Here is a 25,802-nt window from a genome sequence, read left to right as displayed (position 1 = left end):
GTTCGCCCGGAGCTCTGCGAGTCAGATGAATGCTGCTGTAGCAGCGGCGCTTTTACTGGCTGTGTTTCAAAACCCCACGAGCCGCCTATCTACTCAGCGTCCGGATTCTCGGGATTCTTCTATGATGCCTAAATGCTGTCTAGTTCACTAGATTTGAGCCGCAACCAGTGTGACAGCTAAAGGGGGTGGGAAATGGAAATGACCGTACGTCTGTAAAGGTAGATGTATATCGTGAAATTTACAAGCTTTTATTTTGGATATACAGATATACACTATAAAACATGACATTATTTTCAAGCATTGACCATTTACAGAGTCTATGATTCACATTTTAAAGACGGTGTTGCCTAACAATTGTTTGCATTTATTTTGTGAAAGGTTACGACACAAAAATATATAGATTGTTTGTACTTTTTTTATCCACCAGATGGGGCACAACTCATCCGAATTGCCAAATCACATCTGCCTAGCATTCTATTCTATCTACAGAGAATATTAGAGAAATTACTTGTAAATACTTGATTTTTGTGTGTGTGTGTGTGTGTGTGTGTGTGTGTGTGTGTGTGTGTGTGTGTGTGTGTGTGTGTGTGTGTGTGTGTGTGTGTGTGTGTGTGTGTGTGTGTGTGTGTGTGTGTGTGTGTGTGAAATATTGTTAATCGTCATGACTTAATATTTGGAGGAATATTAGCTGTGGGTATACCACTGTTCTACTGACATGTTTTACAAAATAACCATAGAATCACAGTGATCAAAATTAGAGAACATAACTACTGAAGCACGAAAGAAGATTACACTGCTGCAGAAATTAGTAGGAGGTGAAAAGGGCCCTTGCTTTAAATGACTGTTAGCACATCTGTGGCCACAATACATCACTAGTTTCTTACACTGCACTTGTGTGATCTTGGTCCACCTCTTCTTTATAGTTTGGTAACTGTGGTGAGGTTCTTAGAATTAGAATCAGAATCAGAAAGAGCTTTATTGCCAAGTATGCTTGCGCATACACGGAATTTGTTTCAGTGTTATTAGCTTCCAGTACACAGAGACAACAATGCACAGAGAAGAGAATAAGAAAAATACACATATGTAAACATAAATAGACAAAAAGAAAAAAATAATAATAATCATTTGTAAATAATAAATTGACAAATCAATAGGTGGTATGTACAGTTGTGCTATAGATGATAGAATGGAATGCAGGGATGTGTTAGGGTGGAGGTGGTAGCAATAGATGTCAGATTATTCCACACATTTTTATTGCACAATGGGAGGAACATTTTAACTGTTCATAAGGTGGATTGCCTGGGGGAAAGAACTGTTCATGTTGCCTGGTAGTCCTGATATTTGGGGCTCTGTAGCGCTGGCCGGATGGTAGGAGTTCAAAGAGGGGATGGCTTGGATGTGAGGGGTCCAGAGTGATTTTCTGAGCTTTTTTCCTCACTCTGGACTGGACTCATCATTCTTAGCCATAACTGTGTCGCCAAGGATTTTCCAGAGGTTTTTAATTGGGTTTAGATCAGGGCCTGTATTCACAAAACATTTTAAGGCTAAAATTAGCTAATAACTGCAATTTAGGAGAAAATCTTAAAAATAATGGGCTTGTCAGTCCTAAATTTAGGACTCCTAATTTTTTGCTCTAAGAGTATTTCACAAAGCGGTTTAGTGCTAAAACTAGCTCCTAAATCTGTAAAATGTTAGGAGTAGCGAGGAGGGCTCTTAAGTCACTAAGACCAAATCACAAACTGTCCCTACTTTCTGAAAAAAAAAAAATATATATATATAATCACAGAAATTCTAATGGTTTCCACTACAAATACCATTACAAACCACTTTTAACCATTAGAACATGTTTTCCTGTAGTGTGTTTTGGGACATGTTCCATTAGGATTTAGTAGTTTTAACAAGCTGCCAAAAAATGTGACCAATTACCAGCAGAGACCAACAGGCACAATTACAGTTTCCATTAAAACCAGTACAATTCCCATTATAACCAGTAAAATCATTAAAAAAAAATCTAAAATGTTTGTTGCTGGCAATCCGCCTTCAGAATGTAAACATTTTAGAAACTGCATTTATTTGCATCTCTTTTTTATCTTTGGTTGTGGAGGTTATCCCAAATCCATATTTTCCTTTGATTTTATTCTTGTTTTCATTAACAAGTTGGGCAAGAACTAACAGCTGTTCTTGCATCCAGTTTGGTTTTCTTTTAAGTATGCTTTTAATGTCTTAATATCAGCCATGATTATTCTACTGTTAATTAAAAGGCTGTTTATATGTATATCCACTAATTGTTTATGAGAAGCACATATGTAAGAGGCTGACTATTAGCTTAACATACAGTGCCCTCTACTAATATTGGTACCCTTGGTAAACATGGCATCATGAATTCTGTCAAATACCAATGGATAAAAAAAAAAAAAAAAATCTAAACCTGTGATTCTCATTGTGCATGATTTATAAGCCTGTTTCCTCATGGGGACCTGAGAAATGTCCCCACAAGGTCAAAATCTACTGGTATTCCTATCCTTGTGGGGACATTTGGTCCCCACAACGTGATGAATACCAGGTGCACACACACACACACACACACACACACACACAGATCATGACAGTACCCCTCCCCTACGGAACGGCTTCCAGACGTTCCCTAAGGCCGAAAAGTCTGGAGGGAGGTGGAACGGGGGATTGGTGATACAGGGGGAGGGATGGTGGGCCAGGCCCGTGCCACGGAGGAACGTGAGCTGGCCTCGCCGCCAGAGAAACGTGCGCGGTCACCGCCGCGTCCGGAACAGAGCTAGCAGTCAGTGCCGCATCAGGAACAAAGACAGCGGTCACTTGTGCGTCAGGAACAGAGATAGCGATCGCCGCCGCGTCAGGAACAGAGATAGCAGTCAGTGCCACATCAGGAACAAAGACAGTGGTCACTTGTGCGTCAGGAATGGAGATAGCGGACACCGCCGCTTCGAGAACAGAGATAGCGGTTGCCGCCGCGTCAGGAACGGAGATAGCGGCCGCCGCCGCGTCAGGAACAGAGACAGCGGACGCCGCCGCGTCAGGAACAGAAACAGCGGACGCCGCCGCGTCAGGAACAGAGATAGCAGTCAGTGCCGCCTCAGGAATAGGGATAGCAGTCAGTGCCGCGTCCGGAACAGAGATAGCAGTCCGTGTCGCGTCAGGAACAGAGACAGCGTTTACTGCCGCGTGAGGAACAGAGATAGCGGTCACCGCCGCGTCAGAAACAGAGATAGCGGTCACCGCCGCTTCCGGAACAGAGAGCGCGGTCACGGCCGCGTCAGGAACAGAGATAGCGGTCACCGCCGCATCCGGAACAGAGAGTGCGGTCACGGCCGCGTCAGGAACAGGGAGCGCGATCACCGCCGCGTCAGGAACAGAGAGCGCGGTCACCGCTGCGTCAGGAACCGAGATAGTGGACGCTGCCGCCTCCGCCGCCCAACGAGCGCAAATGGCCGCCATCCACTCGGGCACAGTCACCGCCTCCGCGAAAAAAAAACTCCCCGCTGGACCCATAGTAGGAGTCTGCATTCTGTCACGTTAGGGATGAACGAGGTCTGGGTCCAAAATGCAGGTGAGTATTTTAATAACAATAAACACAAATAAACAAAAGGCCAACACGGCACAAACACGACTAGATCAAGGCAGGGATACAAACACCGAAGAAGACAGGAAACATGAAAACAATGCAGACTCACCAGGGTAGTGAAAGTGTGGAGATTATAAAGACAAATGATAATAGTGATCAGCTGGGGAAGACGAGTGACATAATCTTGACAGGTGAACAATTAGGGAAGTGCAGTGCAGGGAAGGGAAAACAGCGACCCCAGGTGGCTGAGGGAAACCCCACAGCCCAGATCATGACACACTTGGCCTGCAATTTAAAAATATTTATTTGAATGTGGCAGCATTTGTATTTTTAAACCTTTATTTGAATATAACATAATATTGCACAATATTTCAATGAATAAATCTACGACAGAAACCCCTCCCCTATGAGCCAATCACAGTGTGCATATTTAGTAAGCATGCTGACATCATCCATAGCTACTGCAGAGTGTGCTTTCAGTCCAGCTTCTCTTAAACATCCTGAGACAGATTCTTACCTTGTTCAGCGCTGAACTGGGAAGCAATTCCGGCTGCAGTGTTGAACCGATTCTCCACTGAGAGTCTCCGCATTATCCTTTTATCTCATGCATATGTCTTATGTGGATGACCTGCCTTTTTGAGGGACTTGAATGAATTAGTGTCATTGTCATTGTAGTGGCTGAAAGGGCTGTCGCCGGGTTTCAGTCACCTTAGAGCAGCCTGCCATCTTGCAATCTCAGTGTAAATTAGAGGAATGCTGCCAGTTAAACCGGGTTTGTCATATAATCAAAGAAATTAGCATCTTTAAGTGTTCTCTAATTTTGATCAGAGTTCTTTTTCAAATATCTCATTAAAGTTTTTGTACTGTGTTTGAGAATACAATTAATTTAGAAAATATGCTTAACCCTTGTGCGACCTTATGGACATTTTGTCCATTTCAGTTTTGTTTTTTGTTATAAGTGTGCCTGTGTTAAGCCTAAATTTTGGCTCAGGTGTGTATTTTTATTGACATTTTAATATTTCACCCTCATTTCTTTCAAAAAATCAATTTTACCCTCCGTACAAAAAATACTCACACTCAGGACCTTAAGGACAAAAATGTCCACATTGAAAACCATTAAAACTGCAATTTTTTAACCCAAGGCCATTTGACTATAAAATGATGCAATATTTGCTAAAAGGCATTCATTCTATCGGCAAGGCTTCAGATTTTAAAATTTTACAATTTTTTACTAGATTGTGCCATTTTTTTTTTAAATTTGGCATATAAAAGAAATACTCGCTTTATTTGTGTTTTCTGCTTATGCATATTATAGTCTATTATAGAGTCAATTGGAAAAATAATGCAGCTATAATTGTGTGGGTATGTTGGTACGGATGTCAGAGTGTGGTTTGCATGTGTTTACTGAAAATTGAATGTGTGCAATTAGTTTGAAAGAATAATATTGTATTGTACTGGCAATCAAAAATCCCACTACATGTATATGAGTTACACCCTTGGCAGGGTCATAGTGCCATGTGAAAACTATGAATAAGGTCAAAGAAGGTTAATGAGCTTTGAGGATTTTTCTTTTTCACCCAAACATACATTTTAATCCTTGATTGCACTTTTTTTATTTGTTATTGTTTTTGTATAGAGATAAAAGGTGAGCTTGAATTTGATGTAGAAGTTCAGAAGCCCCTAAACACATTGTTTTTGTTTTCACCACAAGAAAATGCTGATTGTTTAGTCTGGTAGATTTTATACAAAGTTTGAGTGTTCGCACCAGGGGCGTCGCTGCGTCGTTCTGGGCCCTGTGCACTGACTCAGCTAAGGGGCCCCCGCTGTACTACGTTCCGGGGGGGGGGTTGATCCTCGGGGGCCCTCCCCACACTTGGGGCCCTGGTAATTTAGTCCCCCTTTTCCCCCAACTACGACGCCCCTGGTTCGCACAGCCAAACATATTTGGTGCTTGAGGGCTTGGTCATTTCATTGCTTGCAAGATGAAGAGATGTTACTCAGCAGAGGAAGCTTTGGAGCTAGTGTTGCCCACTGACATTGAGCATTATGTAAAGAAACCGGCTCTTAAGGCATTACAATTCTGAAAATTAATGAATGTTTGGTAATTATGAATAGAAGAGATGCTGATAAAAAAAAAAAACAGTCAGTGAAAGTGTAAAAAAATATTAATATAACATTTTTATGACAGTTTTTTGACATGGACATTTTTGTCCATTATGGACCTAAGTGTTAGTTGTTGTTCTCTAATTTTGATTAGAATTGACTGAATTTCCTGAGTGAAATAACAAAACCAATTGTGATTTGTATGATTCCGTGTATTTGTTTGTTCGTTTTCTTGGCTCTACTTACTTGGGAAACTGTTTTCATTATACCTGTTTAAACTATCCAGACAGTCTGTCTATTCTAGCTTCTGTTGAAAGGAAATGAGTGTATCTTAACGGACGGGAATCCACCGCTACACCTGAACGGCACTGATTGCGTCATGACGTATGCGTCAATGTAACATGGCCACACCCTTATCTGAAGCGCTGTTTTCATTATACCTGTTTAAACTATCCAGACAGTCTGTCTATTCTAGCTTCTGTTGAAAGGAAATGAGTGTATCTTAACGGACGGGAATCCACCGCTACACCTGAACGGCACTGATTGCGTCATGACGTATGCGTCAATGTAACATGACCACACCCTTATCTGAAGCGCTGTTTCACACAATTCGCAAGGTTGAAAGCAAACAAGTTAGCAAAGGGCTGTTAGTTTTATAACGTCAAAGTCTGCATTAAGGATTTCATTTTGTTTCCCTTTAGGGACAGAGGAAGCCAAATGGGGATCTTGTACTCAGAGGTGAGGAACTCCTTTAAAACGTGTCTTGGTTTTTTTTTTTTTTTTTTTTTTTTTTTTGCTTTAGAAAACAACTGACTTGGCTCATCTAACTGATGATTATGGTAATCGACTGATCGTGTTATGCTAAATTGAAGCTGTAACAACTTAATGAGCTTTGTTCTTCATACCTCAATTCTGTGTCAACATAATGGTTTTCTACTGAGTAAAAATTTAATTAGGCTTATTTTAACTTTTGGGACGTGCCAGTGCCAAATAACTGTCCTCTTAGACAGTTTAACACAGGTTCACAGATAATACAGAGACCTGTCTTTTCTTTTTTTCTTTTTTATTTTACATTTATTACAGTGTTAACTTCTAGATCTTCAGTTTGAAAGACATAGAATGGCTTTCATATGCTTAAAGACCTCAATGTACAGTGTTTATGTAAATAAAAACGTTGCATTTGTTATTTTAGCTGTAATTTTTTATTTGGAAAGGGTGTGTTTATGTGTTAAGCTATCTGTCATGTTTGGGATGTTACCAGACCTGTTTTACTCTTCAGTCCATCTGATATCAAGCCGTGTTTCTAAAATCATATACTTTAATTGTCTTACATTTCTTAAATGTATTAGTTGTTTCATGTGCTCTAATCATATTTTATGCTGCTTTCTTTCCATAGCCTATGTGTCAGGCAGCTTATGATAATGACGTCCACAAGTTGCAGGAACTGATCTCAGCTGATCCCAAAAATGTAAATGTTCAAGATGAAGGAACAGGAGACACGCCGATCATAGCTGCTTGTAGACAGGGAAACCTCAGGACTGTCAAATACCTTCTAGATTGCAATGCAAATGTGTCTATCAGAAATAAGGTATTTCATAAATTGTCATTGTTACGAGTCTAATGTGCAGTGATTCCCTTTAATGCATGTTTTTCTGACTCACCATCTGGTGCATTTTATTGATGATTGTTTACTTTGTGTGGTCAGCTTGCTTGTTTAAACATATCAATATGTACGTTTCTCCATTAGAAAGAAAGGACATGTTTGCACTATGCTACGAGAAGAACATTTTCCTTCCTGGACTACCTGATGATCGCCATATTAATGCCTATCTTGTTAATTGGTTATCTTATAATGGTAGGTTATTCCTCAGTAACTGGATTTCTGGAAGAGACTAGTTACTGTTGAGGGAAAAAGAGAAAATTGAAAATTAATCTTAACCTATTGTGTGAATAAGGAATTTTCCTGATATTAGTGTACAGGAATAGAAAGTGTTTTGTGGTGTTTAAAATGTGTTCTTGTCCATCACATATGTAATCTGATTTTATTGTATGACTGACCTAAATGTGTTTAATTATACAGTGTTAAAGCATTGTACCTTTTATCTCTAAAAAGGAAGAGAAGCAAAGAAAAAATGTACAATTGATGGAGCTTCTGTTGGCCACTAAGGTGGATATAAATGCTGTGGACTATGTAAGTAGAGCACTCATGTTTAGTTTTTTTTTTTTTTTCAGTGAGAAATTAAATAATTAACACATAATGATCCTACTAAAAAGGATGTTCATGGTATAATTTGTGCATTTTTGCTTTTTTTTTATTATTAGAAGGGGAACACTGGACTTCACTATGCGTGCCAAAGAAAAAGTCACAAGATCATTCCATTGTTAATGGAGAAAAATGCAGATGTTTCAGTACAGAACAAAGTAAGTTCATTATTTATAGCAATTATTTGAACATGAATTTTTATATAGGAATTCGTAATCTTACTGTCTTCTTTTTATTACAGTGCCTTGCAAAAGTATTCATACCCCCTAATTTTTTTTTCACGTTTTGTTGCAGCATTATGTTTAACTGCTTTAAATTATTTTTTTTCTACATCTCATACACCATAATGACAAAGCACAAAACTGGTTTGTAATAACTTAGCAAATTTATTAGAAATAAAAACCTGAAAAGATCCCGTTGCATAAGTATTCATACCCTTTTCTGGGACACTCGAAATTTTGCTCAGGAGCATTCATATTGCTTCTAGATGTTACTACACTTCGAGTGGAGTTAAACTGTGGCAAATTCATTTGAATGAGTATGATTTAGAAAGACACGCACCTCAGAAAAGGTCTAACAGCTGAAAATACATATCAGCAAAAACCAAGTCCTGAGGTCAAGATAACTGCCTGTAGAGTTCAGTGACAGACTTGCGTTAAGGCAATGATCTAGGGAAGAGTTCAGAAAAAAATCTGCTGCATTGAAGGTTCACAGAAGCATGTAGCCTCCATTATCCATAATGGAAGATGATTGGAACAACTAGGACTCTAGAAAATGTCTGCCAGCCCCCATCCAAGCTGACAGAGTTTGAGAGGTGAAAAGGTGAGGCAAAGAATGGCAGATAATTGCCAAATGCAGATGTGCAAAGCTTGTCACATCATACCCAAAAAGACTTAAGGCTGTAAAGGTGCTTCAACTAGTTAAGGGTTATGGGTATGAATACTAATGCAATGTATTTATTTCAGTGTTTTATTTTTAATACATTTGTAAAATTAGCAAATCTGGTTTTTGCTTTGTCATTATTATGGTGTATGGAGTGTAAATTGATATGGGGGGAAAACTAATTTAAAGCAGTTTAACATAATGCTGCAACAAAACAAAATGTGAAAAAATGAATACTTTTGCAGGGCACTGTATAGTAAGTTTTCAAAAATGTCAACTGTCTACATGCTAGATAAGGTGAAAATTACTAAAGTGGTGACAAGTTACATATTCTCTTAATGTCAACTGAGAACTTGGTAAGCGTAATCGAAAGTGTTTTGAAAAAATTACATTTGCTGAGACAGGATTTGAAACTGATGTGAAACAAGCATTGGACATTTTGTTTTCTCTTTTCTCTCTGTTAAAGTGGTGTGCTGAATATATATTAGTATATACACATTGTGTAACACTATTAATAGTTTGACATTTTGTTTCTGTCTTTACAGGATCATGAAACTCCACTAGATATTGCAAGGAGACTACAATTCCACAAAATTGTTACAATGTTAACAAAATCAATGTGAGTATTAATGGAGAATATAAGAGACTTGTTTCATGTACAGCAGCAGTGGGATCCTTTACAATTCACCAGCTGAGTTTTAGATTGGGTTTACACCAATTACCACAATTTTTATTTTTATTTTTTTTACACACTTTGCACTACACTTACTGTTATAAAATAAATTTCTCAGATGAAAGATGTATTTAAGCATATTTGATTAAGTGTTGTACTGTGTGTTGTTGATTCTTATTTGTATATTGATAATTTAATGTACTGTTTATGTATATTCAGTTTGTTTTAAAGTGTTACATTTTGTTTTTATCACTTTCAAATGGATTTAGTTTGTGTTAAAGTGTTAGTTCAAAAGTAAAACCTTTCACTGAACAAAGTTACTTTTGTATACACATATTGTCTTCTGAACCAATGTCTGTTTATTTCCAGTCATGTTTTACAAAAACAATCCATTACATGATGATACTATTAGACAGGTTATGAAATGCTGAAGAGGTACTGGTTAGTAAAAGCTCAAGTTAAAAAAACACAAGTGCATGTCCTTTAAAAGACATTAAAAGGCAACTCAAACATTAAAACTCAAGTCTCTGGGTAATGGCCCAAAGGCTTAAATCAGTTTGTAATATTAGATTTGCATTTGCAAATTGCAGATTCAGTTACCAGCACCTCAAACAAATGGGTTCATCTGCTTACAGACAGATCAAACACAAACGTATTAGCTCAAGCTCAAGGAATGTTTAAAAAACTGCTGATAAAACCTACTGCCCACTCACAATGTCTCTTCACACATTCTCTCTCATCATTTTGATCATTTTGTTGTACATCTCTTGTGGGGCATCCAAGCCCCAGATGAAGTCCAGGTGCTCCCAGTGCTTGATGTTGCGGTGGTACACCAATTTAGGTATCTGTGTAAGCAGTAGTGCCACGTCCTGAGGATCCGCCAGAGTGTCCTGCCCACCAGACCACAAAGCTGTGGGTACCGTCATGTTTTCCACATTGTACAGGGGAGGTAGTGACTGGTGGGGGAGAAGGAGAAAGAGACTTTTACACTTCAAGCACTGGTCAGTTTATCACTACTCCCTCACAGTCTCAAAAATGCCCTGGATAGGCAAATCAATTGTATAGTTATTGGCAAAAAATAGCTTAAAGGGAAATTCTGTCATTATTTACTCATCTTCATGTTGTTCTAAACCTGTACATCGTTGTCTTTTTTGTGGAACACAAAAGAGGATATAGTATTTTGAAGAACGTTGGTGACTAAACAGTTTCGGTTTTAGAAGTCAATGGGAACCGAAGATGTTTGGTTGTCAGCATTCCTCAAAATGTCTTTTTTTTTTTTTTGTGATCAGCAGAAGAAAGAAATATATGCAGACTTGAGGGTGAGTAAATAATGACAGAATTTTCATGTTTTGTTTCCTGTAAGGGGAGAAATAGTCGAGTCCTTAATCTTACCTGATTATAATGTGCCATATTTCCAGCTTTTCCATAATCGTATGCCATAAGCTTAGTGGATTTCACAGCCTGTACAAAGAATACAAGAAATGTATTTAAAATCAGTAAAGTAGAATGTTAAGATGTTTGATAGTGCTTTCATTATCAAAGAGCAGTCTTTGTATGGGTTTTATTGGACCATGTTCCTGTTTATTGGGTCATTGTGAGCATGACAGATGTTGCTTAACATAAATCCAACTGACATCTTTCAGTTGAGTTGTTGCTGTTTGGTGGGGCAGTGTGAACAAGCCCTAAGATATACAGAGTAAGGTGGGGTCTGCATTTTATTATCTTTACAAGTAATTGCTGCTATGTATAGCTACTATCTCACTTAAATCACTCAGTATTTTGCAGTATCTACAGTGCCTTGCAAAAGTATTCATTTATTAATATATACATATTAATTTTTTCCACATTTTGTTGCTGCCTTGTGGTTTTTAATTACTTTTTTCCACATCAGTCTACACTCCACACACCATAATGACAAAGCAAAAACAGAATTGTCACAACTTCATATATTTATATAAAAAAAAAAAAAAACTGAAATAAGCATTGCATAAGTATTCATACCCTTAACTTAGTACTTAGCTGAAGCACATTTATAGCCTCAAGTCTTTTTGGGTATGATGCAACAAGATTTGCACATTTTTGCGAATTAACTGCCATTCGTCGCCTCACCTTATCGCCTCTCAAGCTCTGTCAGCTTGAATTAGGTCTGACAGATATTTTCAGGTTTTTCCAGAAATGTTTGATTGGGTTCAAGCCCAGGCTATGGCTCTGGCACTCAAGGACATTCACAGAGTTGTCTATAAGCCACTCTTTTTGTGTGCTTAGAGTCACTGCCCTGTTGGAATGTGAACCTTCTGCCCATTCTGAGGTTCTGAATGCTCTGGACTGGGTTCATTAAGACTATCTCAATATTTTGGTGCATTGAGCTTTTCTTCAACTCTGACGAGTCCCTCAATCCCTGCCACTGAAAAACAGCCCCACGGCGTGAAGTTGCTACCAGCATACTTTACTTTTGGGATGGTACTCTGCAGGTGATGAGCAGTGCCTGGTTTCCTTCAAACATGATGCTTGGAATTGAGGTTCATCAGACCACAGAATCTTGTTTCTCACAGTCTGAGGGTCCTTTAGATGCCTTTTTTGCAAATTTGTGTGTTTTCATGTGTCTTCACTGAGGAGAGGATTAAGTATTGGAGTGTTGTAGTGATGTTTGTCCTTCTGTAAAATTCCCCCATCTGCATATATGATCATGGAGCTCAACTAGAGTGACCATCAGGTTTTTTTTTCACCACTCTAGCCAAGGCCCTTTTCCATCAATTGCTCAGTTTGGCCAGTAGGCCAGTTCTAGTAAGAGTCATGGTTGTTTCAAACTTCTTCCATTAAGGGTAACAGAGACTACATGCTTCTGTGAACCTTCAATGCAGCAGATTTTTTTTCTGAGCTCTGCCCCAGATGTGTGGTTTGATGCAATCCTGTCTCTGAGCTCTACAAGCAGTGTGTGCCTTTCCAAATCATACCCATTTAATTGAATTTGCCACAGGTTAACTTCACTCGAAGTGTAGTAACATCTGCAAGCAATATGAATGCTCCTGAGCTAAATTTCAACTGTCTCAGATAAGAGTATGAATACTTATGCAATGGAATCATTTAAGTTATTTATTTTAATAAATTTGCAGACATGTTAAAAACCTGTTCCTGCTTTGCCATTATGGTGTAAGGAGTGTAGCTTGATGTGGAAAAAAGTAATTTAAAGCAGTTTAGCATAAGGCAGCAAAATAAAATGTGAAAAAAATGAAGGGGTATGAATACTTTTGCAAGGCACTGTACAGTAGATATGCATAGTTGTGTTCACAGTCCTGTCCATCCACTTTAAGTTTCCAAAACAGGAGTTATGAAAATATTAATTAAAATGGGACATTATTATTTGCTTATTATTCTGAAAAAATATATTATTGGATGTTTTTATTGTTTATCTACAAATAAAAATGAATTTCTAACTCTAGAGTTCTAGAGGTAAAAAAGAATAAACAGTACAAATAGTATTCTAATTAGAGGAAATAAAAAAACTATATATATATATATATATATATATATATATATATATATATATACACACACGTGCACCTGATAGCACATACAGGCCAATGTGATCGAACAGGTCTAGAAAATGTCAAACACACCAGAGTGCAGCTGCGGGCCTTACCAAAAAGCCCCTATTGTTACACCTCAATGCTTCTCTGCTGTCACTTCACAGTGATATTGTACTCTGAGACAGATAAAGGAACTGTCACAACTTCTGGTGTTTGTGCCTTGACTCATTTTGAGGAAATAATGTGGGGATGTTTTAAAATGTATTGCAGATGGAGAGGGACATTTAGTAAGGCACATAAACATGTCACACAGAAACAGTTTTTTTTTTTTTTTTTTACCTGAGCCCAGTGAACCATGTTTTGGACTGAGGTTCCTGCTGGGCAGTGTGTCGTGTACACAGGTGTTCTGCTCTGAAAGAGAGATGAAGGAACATTCACAAATTCATTGACATAAAAAAGCATGATTTAAAGGAGAAGTCCGGTGTGATATTGACAGACAGTACCTGCAAGACAAAATCCGGTCGCCGCCATCTTGAATTTAGTCACGATAAGTCGAGTGTCGAGCACGAAGGAAACTACAACCTGATAAGTTCCTTCCTGCTCGTCACTCGACTTATCGTGACTAAATTCAAGATGGCGGCGACCGGATTTTTTCTTGCAGTTACTGTCTGTATAAATCGTCTTGTAAATAAACTACCGGTGCTTTTTCTGAGTTCTCAATGTCTCGTTTTAAATGTCAGGGCCCTTGGAAGTCTACCAATGAAGTGTGGAGCTACTTTGTGCCTCGTAAATGGCATAAAACAGTGATTTATTTACATGGCTACTTCGATGCCCTATTGACTCTCATTGACAACCTGTTGTGAGCATCGGCTAACTGACCCCAGATTTCGGACTGCAGTGGACAAGACGAGATGAGATATGCAAGGTACGTTCACACTCGGTATCATGATTCAATACACTTTAGGTCAATATCACACCGGAGTTCTCCTTTAAAAAAGCTTGAGAGTGCTATACCATGTTCAGGTTCTTCTCATCAAAACCGCAAAGAAGAAAGAAGACGTTCCCGCACAGCACACTCAAAGGCCTTCTGCTGCAGAACTCAGTGGCAAAAAACTTAATCAAGTCATTCTGAGGAAAGAAGTCTTTTCGTCCGAAGAGATCCTATACATGTGAAAAAAAAAATATTATTTTGATAAATTATCATCATGGCTGTATGTGCATTAATTAACTGATTTCAGCATTTCTTTTGTATATGTTACCTAAAAGTCAAGTAAATATGTAGGTAAACATATACAAGTCAAGTAAATAGGCTTTAAATTACTTTTGTGTCTGTAATTAACCTTAAAAAAAACAACTCATTTCCATGACATTCAAATGTAAGTAAAACACTTTTTTTATTAACTATAATTATTTTTTTAACACTACCAAATACTTAATATTTTATGTAACAATACATTTTTTTATCTGTTAAAACACTATAAATATGAGTTATATGCTCTGTACCAAAACCTAGTGAACTCCCAACAGAGGCTAGATTTTAAAAGAAAATAATTTGGTGGACTTTAGTAGATGTTTTTTAAAGGGACATTAAGTATTATATAGTTCTCGCATAATAAGATAAACTGCCCACTGTTCTTCAGAAAAGTCCTTCAGGTCCCACAGATTCTGTTTTTTCAGCATTTTTGTGTATTTGAACCCTTTCCAACAATGACTGTATGGTTTTGAGATCCATCTTTTCACACTGAGGACAACTGAGGGACTCATATGCAACTAGTACAGAAGGTTCAAATGCTCACTGATGCTCCAAAAGGAAACACGATGCATTAAGAGCCAGGGGTGTAAACTTTTGAATGGAATGAGGATGTGTACATTTTTCTTATTTTGCCTAAATATTATATATTTATATATATGTACATATCCTCAAAAAGGGTTCAAATACACAAGAATGCTAAAAAAACAAAGAATTTGTTGGATCTGAAAAGTTTTTCTGAAGAACAGCGGGCAGTTTAACTGTTCAGGACAAACCAGGGACACATGAACAACTATCACTAAACAAACAAACAAAAAAAACAGCTGTGGATCATTTAGGTAACAAAACAGTACTAAGTATCAAGGGTATGTAAACTTTTGAACAGGGTCATTTTTATAAATTCAACTATTATTTTCTCTTGTGGGCTATATGTAAACATCACTTAGGTGAAATATTTTATACAGGTCAGTACCAATATATAATAACATGCATTTTGTATGATCCCTCTTACTTTGGTCAAATAATTAACATTTTGCAGATTCCGCAAGCTGTATGTAAACTTTTGACTTCAACTGTATGTGCTGCAAAGATAACCAAATCTTATGCGAGAACCTTCTCTTATGTTCCTATAAAATACCTGCTACAATCCACCAAATTATTTTCAATTAAAGATGTGATGAGATGTTGACTGTAAACAAAGTTATATTTAATGAAAACTATCAATAATTAAAATTTTAAATTTAGAATACAATATTTAATCTAATATTTGTATTTTTAGTTGAATTCTTCATTGTATCATGCTGTTAGCTTAGCCAAATTGTAGTGCCAAACTATTAAAAATCAATTGAGAGTATAGCTACTTATATAGAGAACCTCCGAATCCTTTCTTTTAAATGAGAGATCCTTAAATGGCAGCTGCCTAAGTAGCCAATAGGGAACTTTTCTAGCTTTCTGGAACAGAGCTACAGTATAGTGTTTAAACAAAATGCTCACCCAAATGAGAAACTCTGGAATAACAGACAATTTAGTCATGGGGCTTTTGGTCATGCCCACTGTGGCGACAGGGGCCAGAGCAAAGAACATCTTGATTTTGCTGGCCAGCTCCGGCATTGTGGAAAAAGCGATGAATGCTGAGAAGCAATAGTGAATAATAGCAAGTTATACATATATAATATGAAATAATATATAAATATAAAAATATATAATAGAAAACAAAACATATAGAGCTTGGAATCAAATCATGCATAGCAAAAAGTGTGAAGTACTGAGGCTGCTTTGAGCTGTGAGATGTTCCCACACAGTAACACATATGAAAATGCATTTGTCTACTGTCAGTGCGAGGGGATGCATAATGCACAACACAGCTCTTGAGCATATTTTGTAGACCAGTGATTTGATGAATAGCAACCCTGAGTCACATTTCCACAGATCAAAATAATGAATCACTCTAAAATGCTTTATAGAGAATTGGTGATACCTATAGTGGTTCCCTGGGAATGGCCCACATAAAAGATTTGCTCCTGGCCAGTGGTCTTTGTAATGAAGTTTATCACTGCAGGAAGATCCTTCTTAGCTAGTTGATCATGACTGGTTCACACACACAAAAACAAACAACACAGAGAGAATTTTTTTTTTTTTTTTAGCTCTGGCTGATACATTATTAACCCAGCAAAGAATTCTAAAAACAAGAACTAGATCTGCATTTCCTAAGGGAAATACCAAAGATTGCAAGGCAAAAAAAAGAGGGATGTCAAAATATGATGAGTTTCAAGCTCTGCACACAAGTGTTAGCTGAAAAGAGGAAATATTTGACCCTGGACCACAAAACGCTAAAGTAAAAAAAAGTAGCATGGGTATATTTGTAGCAATAGCTAAAAATACATTGTATGGGTCAAAATGATCAATTTTTCTTTTATGCCAAAGTTATTAAGTAAATATCATGTTCCATGCATGAAGATATTTTATAAATTTCCTACCATAAATATATCAAAATTTTTGATTAGTACTATGCATTGCTAAAAACTTCATATGGACAACTTTAAAGGCAATTTTCTCAGTATTTTGATTTGTTTGCAGATTCCAGATTTTCAAATAGCTGTATCTCAGCCAATTATTGTCCTATCATTTCAATTGAAAGATTATTTATTCAGGTTTCAGAATATGTAGAAATCTCAATTTAAAAAAATTGACCCTTATGACTGGTTTTGTGGTCCAGGGTCACATATATGCTTAAATATATACAAGAAAGGTTTACAAGAAAAACATTTCTATTTCAGATAAAATGCTGTTCTTATGAACTTTAAAGAAAATAATTATCACAGTTTAACTATTAAGCAGGATAAACGTTTTCAAAATTGATAATAAGAGATTATTTTAGAGTACTAAATCAGCATATTAGAATGATTTCTGAAGAATCATGTGACATTAAAGACTAGAGTAATGGCTGCTGTAAATTCACAGGAATAAATTACATTTAAAAACATATTTAAATAGAAATAATTTGTTTTTCAAATTATTTTTAAATTGTAATTTAACAATGTTACTGTGTTTTTGATCAAATAAATTGCTTTGGTGAGCATAAGAGACTTTGTAAATATAAATTGTATGTACAAAAATTATTTTCAAAGTTAAAAAGTTGGTGTACGACGAGAAAGTATAAACCACAGAGTAACATGCTGAACACACCGCTTTCATAAAAATGTTGTTTTTGTACCTGAACTGCCAGTATTCTTTCTGTTTAGGGTCAAGGCTGACGTGTTTTTTGGACCAGGTGTTCCCACGACTGTTGCCTATCCACACGTCAAATCCAGCGTCGGCTAGGAGGAAACCCAGGCTGTTGTTGGGCAGGTTTGTCACCCAATTACTTCCAGCAGCAAGAAGACCATGCTGGAGGAAGACTACAGGCTTGGCTTCTGTCATACATAAGAATCAAAAGATGAAAAAAAGGTCACAAAACCTTTGAATAGATTTAAATGTAATCAACTATACGCATATATGCTTTTTAGAGATTACATGTTTGGCCAGCAGAGGGAGTATGTGCATTAGTTTTATACTGATAATGCCATCCTTTCTTTTTTAGGACCTTTATCGTGAATATCTGTCAGAAACAGGATGTGAGCTGGTCCTCTTAGTAGCACAAACAAACCTTGAGCTGATAGCATTGTTTGACTTCATACCAGCCATTCCTTATACCCCCCCCCTTAAACCCTGCAACTCGCTCAGCAAGACTTTGGAAGTGATGCGGAGCTGGAGACTAAACGTTTTACATAACTGCAGAATAATCCCAGGAGAGCAGTTGCACAACGAGTTACGATAGGGTTTATGGGAAATGAAGTTCAAACGAAATCACTGCTTCAGACTTCACATACTTATCTGTTCATGTGGTTCCATATGATTTTGTGAGAATACAATTTTATGAAATTAAAACGCAGTTTGTTCTGTTTTTTCATGTCATTCCAGACCGTCTGGATGATGATGGGATCAGATGTCTGTGTGGAGCACTGGCTGTTGTCAGAGTCCTTGTGCAAACAATAATCTCACTGGATTATTACAATTAATGGCAAAATAAATATTTGGAAATGTAAACTGATATTTCTTACTGACACACTACAGCAAAAGATAGAAATAACTGACTTAAAACCAATTTTAGTTGGTGAAAATACTAGTGTTCTAATAATTTTGGCCAACACTGAAGTGAAGCAATTTTGTAAAAAAAAAAAAATCAATATTTTATCTAATAATTAATTAAATTATTATTTTTTTAAATAATGTCATTTTTAAACGAGGACAGTTGTATCAGCCTGGAATTTTTTATTTAAAAATATCTAAATTATTTTAACTAATTTTATACTTTTTTTATACTCACAGAAGAGTTATACTGAAGTCATTGTGTGTACAAAATGCATTTAAGTTTTTTTAAAGGAATTACTAGATCTGGAGAAAAGAATGAGTGTGTATTTTCTCAGGTGAGACTGTCTTTGAGAACCTCATTCGGCACTAAAAAGTACTGTCATTTCTTGGTGTTCCTTCGAGCTATGCAGCACATTGTCTCGTGTGACTTGGAGAACTGGGACAGCAGGAAATGAGTTGCATCTCCTGTGTGCCACCTCAGAGCTTCAGTGCTTATCACACCCAACGTCACACCACTCAGCACAAGCCATCCACTGAAACAAACAGCTTGATGGCTCTTTACTTATTTATCACATATCAGAATTTATTATTAACATTTACCAGCTCCCAGCACACGCAGACACACACAGCTTTAAGATCACTGTAAAACGAAAATGCCTCACAGGATTTGTCTTGTTAACGTGGTCTTGGAAATTCCCAGTCTTCCTGATTAGGTACGGTTATAAATGTACCGAATACATTTCCACACGGTCATTTGCATAAGCCAATTTTATTCTGAAGGTCAAACACAAGAACACAGCCAACAACGCTCTTAATCTAATACAATGAGTGAAAAGCAAAGATGCACAAGGCCAAAGTTTCTCAAAGGCCCTCAAATCCTCCAGCAGAGGGATTTGTGTCGGGGAAATGTATTCTCATTTAGAAAAACATGAGACATTGTGTTAGCACAGCGAGGGAGAGTGGAAGCTGATGTATGGCTGTTGAATTGGTTTTCCGCTTCAGTGGCGTCCCTGGCGAGATTAGTGTGAGAGCATGAGCTTTAGAGATCTCTCTGCTCATTAATGAAATATGGGGAGCGCTAAATATCAAACTGAATACTGATTTCAGAAGCACTGTTGTACAGGGCCGAGAACATTAACACCACAATAACACTCATCTGAACTGAATCAATTTCAGCCTGCTTTATCATCACAGAGATTGCTTTGTTTTCCAGCTGATGACATCATAGCTGTCACTGATTTATTCTAGAGATGCACCTACTACAATACTTGCTGATGCAGATAAGCTTATTTATTATTTTCATGTTATGTTCATACATTTATAAATAGCTGATATTAAGTGTTATACTATTTTTCTACTATAATCAAAATTATAATCAAATGTATTACAAATTGTATGTGCAAATTAATTTAGCATCGCAACACTGTAAACAGATTTTTATTCATATTTAATTATTAGTGTTTTTAACATTTTAACTGTCACCCTCTATTTTTAAACATAGACATGAAAGTGCACTTTACAAATTTAAATTGTTATAATTCATGAACGAATAGATTTTGTAATATGATTTTGAAGTACCGTTTCCATGGTAATGATGCAATTTTAATAATGTCCGATTTTAAAATGGTTTTCACAGGTTGAATTTTTAAGGTTTTAAGATTTCAGTTAATATATACACTGCCACTCAGTGTTTTTTTTTAAGTCTCTCATGCTTATCAAGTTCCATTTATTTGATCAAAAATACAGAAAAAAATTATATTATGAATTATGAAATATTATTGCAATCCATTTTTTTTCCAATACATACTTTAAAATATAATTTATTTCTGTGATGTAAAGCTAAATTTTCATTAGCCATTAGTCTTTAGCGTCACATGATCTTTCAGAATCATTCTAATATACTGATTTATTACTTTTTTATCACTGTTGGAAACAGTTGCGCTACTTAATATTTTTTGGAAACCTGTGACACTTTGATCAGGATTCTTTGATGAATAAAAAGTTAAAAAGAGCAGCATTTATTCAAAATATAAATCTTTTCAAACAATATAAGTCTTCACTATCACTTTTTATCAATTTAACAGATCCTTGCTAAATAAAAGTATTCATTTCTTTCAAAGAAAGAAAGAAAATTACTGACCTCAAACTTTAAAAGGTAGTGTATATTTTTACAAACGATTTCTATTTTAAATAAATGCTGTTCTTTTTAACATGTTATTCATCAAAGAATCCTGACAAAAGTATCACAGCACAACTGTATATGCAGCACAACTGTTTCCAACATTGACAATAAATCAGCATATTAAAATGATTTCTGAAGGATCATGTGACACTGAAGACTGCAGTAATGATGCTGAAAATTCAGCTTTGCATTATGAGAATAAATTCTATTTTAAATTATAATAAAATAGAAAACCACTATTTTAAATTGCAATAATATTTTACAATACAGTTCTGTCTGTATTTTTAATTTTTAACGCAGCCTTGATGAGCAGAAAAGTATCCCCAACTTTTGACTTTTAACAAACTCACAGCATTACGAGAGGTCATGAGATCTTGATATTAATGAGAAGAAAACCCTAATGTGTGGGTTGGTTTATGTGAGCGTGTACAGGAGGTCCTCCACCATACGAGACTGACTCATCTAAAACTGCTTCTCTCCCTTCTTTAAATTGCTACGTGACTATTAAAAACCATGGGATGTTAAGATGTTAAGGTTCTGATGTGAACATCTCACCCAGTGCGTTCATGTGACACTGTATGTTTCGTAATGTCTTCACAGTGAATGGTGAGAATTCAGAGTTCATCTAACAGACATTCCTTTTTCAGATGGCCACTTTGAGGACAGAAAGCTCCCATCTTTAATAATTCACGCTAACGCAAGCCACACAAAAGCATGAATGGGCTCATTCAAATCTTTTGGCACACCAACTCAAATCTTTACCTTGTCCATCCTTGATTTTGACCCCATGTGGGATTCGGTTGACGCTTAGGATGTACCCGTCCTCGGTGACCACTTCAAATTCTTCAGCAGGGTAGCCCCAGTGTCTGATGATCTCACTCTACAAGAGACAAGCACAACAGATAACATGGGCAAAGTCCATGAGAAGCATGACAGCATGGAGAAATCAATGGAAACACAGCTCTATGTAAGAATGAATTTAAACAGAACAGCAAAGACGTTTATCATTGTCTCTTTAGACAATAAAATCCGTTTGAAGAAGAAATATAAGGCCTAAGTATTTTTTAAGAATAGCTACATTTCTTCTTTGCTAAGGTCTACAATAAATGTCATCAACGTGGCAGTATTTTTAAATGTAATGAAAATAGAAAACACCAGTTCAGCTTAAATTCGTAGTTTAGTCATTTGTCTTTTCAAGAGCACAATTATTTCAACTGTATGGTGTCACACTGCTCCTCCTCCTGCTTCAGATATGAGATAAATTATAATCAGAGACTTCAAAGAAACTGTGTGAGCTTGTTGGTTCCAGGCCTGCCATGCAATCTCCCCATGCATAATTAAAGGCTCTGCAATTTCCCACTCCCCCTGGGTCTTCTGTCTGCTCATTCTACTTTAGGCCTCTTAAGGATAAACCCACTGCTGGCTCAACACACATTATGGGGAGGGTAAGCACTGGGGGAAGTGCTTGTCTCTCTCTCTCTCTCTCTCTCTCTCGTATTTGTCCTCTTTTCATCCAGAAATAGTGTGTGTTGGAAACAAGAAATATTTTGTGCACTTCTGCAGAATGAAGATGCAAGAGGAAATACGTCTGATGAAATGCAAAGTGTGACCAGCAACTGAAAATATGGAGAACTTTGTGGCATTATAAAGAATATAATTTTCCCTGGAATCAAATATACAGATTCAAATATATCAGAGCTCCAAATCATTTGAAGTATATTTTTATTATATTAGTGTTTTTTTAGTTTTAATAATACTAAAGCCTATTGCAAATTAATGTGCAGAAAAAACTAAACAATTTGGTATGACTTTTTGCTGCTTTCAACATTTTTTTAGCAGTGCAACAAAGCAAAACTAAATTTTTAAACTAACTCAACTAATGGATGTTTACATGCTTTAAAATTTACACACTTCACTTAAAGTAAACATGGGATTATTTATTTATTTATCCATTCAGTAAAACTTCTCTCTAATGGCATATGTCGGATTTCTTAAATAATTCAGGCGTGCATCACCCAAAAGCATTGTTAGCAAACTATAGTCACACGTTCCACTAAACTCTATTGGTAAGATCGTAGAGTCAAACCAAAAAATGTTTTACTAGTGAGAGCAGCACATTATTTTTCAATTATGTAAGTGAGGATAGCAAAATAAAGTAAACTGTGAGATATTATACCCAAAAAAAAAAATCATACAGATGATTACCAGTAAAATTTCTAACAATTTGATCTCTTTGACCTCACCATGTTTTGTTACATACCTTTCTATCAAAGTTACCTGATAAAGATATGATGAATGTGTTCTGACACAATTTCTTGAGTTCTTGTCAAATTTTATTACCATTTTCTAAACTATAACAAATAATTTGTGATAATGTGAGAAATGTTGAAGGTGTCTGAATACATTTTGGTTTGACTGAAAACCCAGCCAGTTTCTTCCAATTGACTGCAAGATTGCATTCAGATCTTTCTCCATCCAATCAACAACCAATGAATAGAACCCGCACCACATTTTTTCTGTTCTAATATTCTTCTTTTTCACTAACATATACATCACAATCTAAATCTGTTGCTACTTCTGTTACGTTGTGACTTCAAAGGGAAAATACACACCGAATGTTAAAAAACCCCTCTAATTTTTCACTTTTATGTACATTTTTGTTTATTTTGGAACACAAAATGATTATTGTATGGTATGATTTCAGAAAACATGGAATGGTGTACAAGTCATGTGGATAGTTCTTTTTTCCTTATCGATCTTGACAGACATTGCCACTACAAACTGGTTTTGTATTTTTGTATAGAAAAGAACTGTGTGCAGAGTAATTAAATTTTCCTATTATGTTCCAAATTCCAGTGAAAAAAAATAAAAACAGTATTTTAATTTTTGGTGAACTATTCTTTTAATTAGCTCAAGTGACACATTTTTAAGGCTCAATAGTCTTATAAAAGCAAATATGTAAACCGCAGTTATTGTAAAGCCAGCAAATCACTGTCTTATCAGCGTTTCTACAAATGGTTATTTGACCTGTGCAAATCATCAAACAATGATTATGAGATATCATTATTTAAACCAAGAAATCTTGTTTCATTTCTAACCACACATGAAAGTGCACAAATGTCACTTAGACAATTTCCTTTCATAGTCTGTGGGAAAATATGTTACATAAAGCTATCTAATGTCAATTACAAATAAAAAAAAATTGCCTAACTGGTGATTTATGTTTCTCTTCCCTGTTTCACATAATCTTTGAAACACTTATGAACTAAGAGCTAATATACACTATTACAAGTGATAACATGATGATGCGTGCTGAATTCAGTTCCCAAGAGCCACAGCGAATCATGGGAAGAATATGCAAAGTATATATTTTTATAGAGATGGTCAACTAAGAGATGCACTTCTTTCTAGAGCACGTGCCAAAACAGAGAACTGGAAATAGTATTACAAATGTAGTGCAAAGTTCACTGCAGGCATAATATGACATGTCATTCATGAGGTCAGCTACAGCAGTTTAATCTTGCAAAATAGATAGATAGTATAGATAGTGCATTTTATAAGTTTGTTATACTGTTATAAAAAATCCTACTGATTAACATTACAAGCTATTAGAATTTGGCCACTTAAATAGCAACACTGCATCAAATAGCATATCTGTTTTTAGTGTCTGAATAAAACGTGTTTTTCCACTTTAAGTGTGAGGTCCGTATTCACACTATATTACACTTTAGTAACTCAGCCACATTTTCACAAAGTGAACAGTATTGTTCACAGCTAATATGAATGTTGTTGTTTGACTTTTGGATGTCATTGCGATGAATGGCAATAGTGACCCAATTTACCAGAATTTATTCTATATTTCTGGTGTTTTAGCACTATTGACAATTTCCTGGACAATAATGAAGAACACTCATTGCAGCTTATTACATGTAAGTTGTATTTAGCGTACTGGTTACTCACAATGTTCATATTTACTTCAGGGTCCAGTCCTGTCATGTCCTGAACTGGCGGCCTGCACTGAACAAGCCCAGACATAAGCAGCACCAGAGAAAACACCAGCCTTGTCATCCTTCTGTTAAACATTCACAAACATTGAATTAACATACAGGGTCTTCCAAGACACACTCATCTAAACCAGTGTTAAAAAGCTTAGACTATGCTAATCTTCAGCAGCCAATAAATTCAACAAATTATTTAGTGTTGCTCAATATGTATCACGTGACTCTAAAGTAAGCAATACTTAAAATGAAAATACAAGGTCAATGTAGCTAAAAGTATGTATGTTCAGACAAAACAAACATTGCTGAACATCACTGACTGTACTTTATTATATGGGAGTAGTTTGATTGGGAAACAAATACAAAATGTGCTTGGAAACACATATTGTATAAGGTAGGCTAGGCTATTACATAGACAATATAATTTGTCTTTACTTTATTAACGCACAATATAGTTGAAGAGGTTTAGATGTTTAATTTTACAATCCTGCGTTTACACAAAACGAAAGCAGTTCGCGTAACACATCTGAATGGTTTTAAATGACCAAGCTCAGCTTGCCAAGCCAGTGCTTTTAAAACGCACGAAAGGCAGTCGGTGCAAACAAAAGCCAAAATCACTGTACATAGAACGTTAGATTCACACAATTCATCGTACAGTAAAATCGTTCATTGCTAATTCATTGAGTCGCCACTACGTAATTCCTTGCAGCATATATGTTAAATAAATATAATTGTTTTAAGCTGATCGAGACCAATGATCTGATAAAGTGTGTTTATTAAATGGTCCTAAGCACTGAATAACGAACGAAACAAGCTCATTCAGGGAAACTTACCCAACTTCGGTTGAGCCTTCCATAGTAGCGTACTGAAATCAAAAGTGTGGAGCATCAGTAATGAAAATGCTTTAACATCAGCTGACAGTGACATCGTGACCTGATCATTGTTCTTAAAGGTCTTAAATCAATCAGTCCCTCTTCCTAAAAAAACAGTGATTCATTCACTGATGTATTAGCTGCTTTCTAAGTTTTAAGTTACTCCTTAATAATTATTTAAATGTTTGTCAAACTGAATTCGTCATTAGGTTACTTTACTTTATTTTATTTTTTTTAAATAATGAGACTATATAATTATAAACTGTGATTTGCAGAGTCACTTGAGCTCATTGTCGGCTACAAAATAATAAAAATTATAATTAA

At 36.2% G+C, this 25,802-nt stretch overlaps 2 protein-coding genes across 3 annotated transcripts; one reads left to right on the top strand and one right to left on the bottom strand.

Moving 5' to 3' along the window:
* The first annotated feature begins 97 nt into the window (after nt 1-97).
* On the top strand, nt 98-9,831 carry ankrd22 (ankyrin repeat domain 22). Of its 2 annotated transcripts, XM_073828028.1 has the most exons (7): nt 98-218; nt 6,403-6,439; nt 7,098-7,289; nt 7,449-7,556; nt 7,815-7,892; nt 8,024-8,122; nt 9,392-9,831. In XM_073828028.1, the coding sequence occupies exons 2-7, from the start codon at nt 6,419-6,421 to the stop codon at nt 9,467-9,469; spliced, it is 576 nt and encodes a 191-aa protein (XP_073684129.1). In that variant the 5' UTR covers nt 98-218; nt 6,403-6,418; the 3' UTR covers nt 9,470-9,831. The 2 variants fall into 2 exon arrangements, with proteins under 2 accessions (XP_073684129.1, XP_073684128.1); XM_073828027.1 differs by lacking the exon at nt 98-218 and having other exon boundaries at nt 6,175-6,439; nt 9,392-9,822.
* A 24-nt stretch (nt 9,832-9,855) lies between these two features.
* Nucleotides 9,856-25,563, bottom strand: lipf (lipase, gastric). The gene is made up of 10 exons (XM_073828026.1): nt 25,440-25,563; nt 24,569-24,680; nt 21,371-21,488; nt 17,510-17,708; nt 16,274-16,383; nt 15,790-15,926; nt 14,061-14,207; nt 13,386-13,457; nt 10,912-10,980; nt 9,856-10,475 (listed from the first exon to the last, which is right to left on the bottom strand). Exons 1-10 carry the CDS (start codon nt 25,460-25,462, stop codon nt 10,242-10,244), a joined length of 1,221 nt encoding a protein of 406 aa, XP_073684127.1. The 5' UTR covers nt 25,463-25,563; the 3' UTR covers nt 9,856-10,241.
* Between the last annotated feature and the right edge of the window lie 239 nt (nt 25,564-25,802).

The sequence above is a fragment of the Garra rufa genome, chromosome 22 (genome assembly GCF_049309525.1).
Source record: "Garra rufa chromosome 22, GarRuf1.0, whole genome shotgun sequence".
NCBI classification, from domain to species: Eukaryota; Metazoa; Chordata; class Actinopteri; order Cypriniformes; family Cyprinidae; genus Garra; species Garra rufa.
The sequence above is the reverse complement of the archived record's forward strand: the minus strand, read 5'-3'. Positions and strand labels throughout refer to the sequence as shown.